This window comes from Colobus angolensis, unplaced genomic scaffold (genome assembly GCF_000951035.1).
Source record: "Colobus angolensis palliatus isolate OR3802 unplaced genomic scaffold, Cang.pa_1.0 Scaffold117, whole genome shotgun sequence".
Classification (NCBI taxonomy): Eukaryota; Metazoa; Chordata; class Mammalia; order Primates; family Cercopithecidae; genus Colobus; species Colobus angolensis.
The window spans coordinates 9,415-10,530 of record NW_012112808.1 but is presented as its reverse complement, the minus strand read 5'-3'; the positions used below and the strand labels follow the sequence as shown (position 1 = coordinate 10,530).

Here is a 1,116-nt window from a genome sequence, read left to right as displayed (position 1 = left end):
TAAGTGTTAGAATAATGAAGGATTGTACCTCACTATAGAAATCAGCTTAAAGTTGAATCTTAGACATACCAGTTGACAGAAGTTCTTTGGCCATTCCCATTGCCAGGCATATTTTACTGGCAGTCATTCTTGCTCAGGGTCCAGCCTCCTGCATGGTGTACAGATTTCCTGACAGTTCATGACATGCATGTAGTGTAACACAGGGCATCAGCGCTGTAACACATTCAGAGTGGGGAATTTATTTACGTTTCCCTTTTCTGGAGTATGTGCAAATGTTAGCGACATTTTCTAGTGGGTTGGAAGTCTTTTTGTTAAAAAAGGCTTAGTAGAGGACTTAAAAGTTACCATTATCCCTCTTTCCTCTCCAGTTCTGACCATGTCATTTGATAAAAGGATGGTTTAAATTATCGTAATTGCATGGTCTGTTAGGTTCTTTTTGAGTGATTTTATTGTCAATATGGTTAAAAGGTATACTTATTTAGGTTGAAGGGAAGTATAAGTGGCTGCCAAATTTGGCAGTACTGGAGAAACAGCTACATTTGTCTTTTCTATCGTAGCTCTTGTGGAAAGGACAATTTCAGGTACTGTGTGTGCTAACCTCTTCCTGGACATCATAAATAATCCCAGTAAAACAAAGTTTAAAACTAGTTCAGATGTGAAAGTTTATTGAAGCCAATATTTTGTTTTAGAGATTTGTGTTATGTTTTTGACAAGTAACTGTACTGTAATTCTGTGACTTTCAATTAAAAAAATGTGAAAAACTGTTGTGATGTCATTTTTCTGCTTAATAATGTTATATGTGTCTTTTTAAATTAGGCAGATTAGTAATAGAAAGGAGGTGAGTGCAGATGTGCAGTGCCTTTTTATGAAAATATTTTAAATAATAAAAATATTATTGAGCTCATAGTGGACAGTGCAAGAAAAAGTAAAAAAATGTTTCCATTTTTGGACAGAATATTTTATGTCAGATTAACAAATGCTCTAATGAACAAATATTAGCATTGGTTCAATTTTTTCTGACATTTCCAGAAAAGCTTGGGCACTTTTAGAAGATCATAAAAAGCCTTAGTTTCTACTACATTATGTTGCTGTGTGAGGGTTTTTTTTTTAATGAAA

General features: G+C 34.1%; 1 protein-coding gene across 1 annotated transcript in view; it reads left to right on the top strand.

Moving 5' to 3' along the window:
- Window positions 1-766, top strand: part of TASP1 (taspase, threonine aspartase, 1) — an 18,234-nt gene extending 17,468 nt beyond the window's left edge. The window contains exon 4 of the mRNA XM_011962528.1: window positions 558-766. Within this exon, the coding sequence (XP_011817918.1) occupies window positions 558-617 (60 nt within the window). The 3' untranslated portion in view covers window positions 618-766. The remainder of the gene's footprint in view (window positions 1-557) is intronic.
- Window positions 767-1,116: the final 350 nt, after the last annotated feature.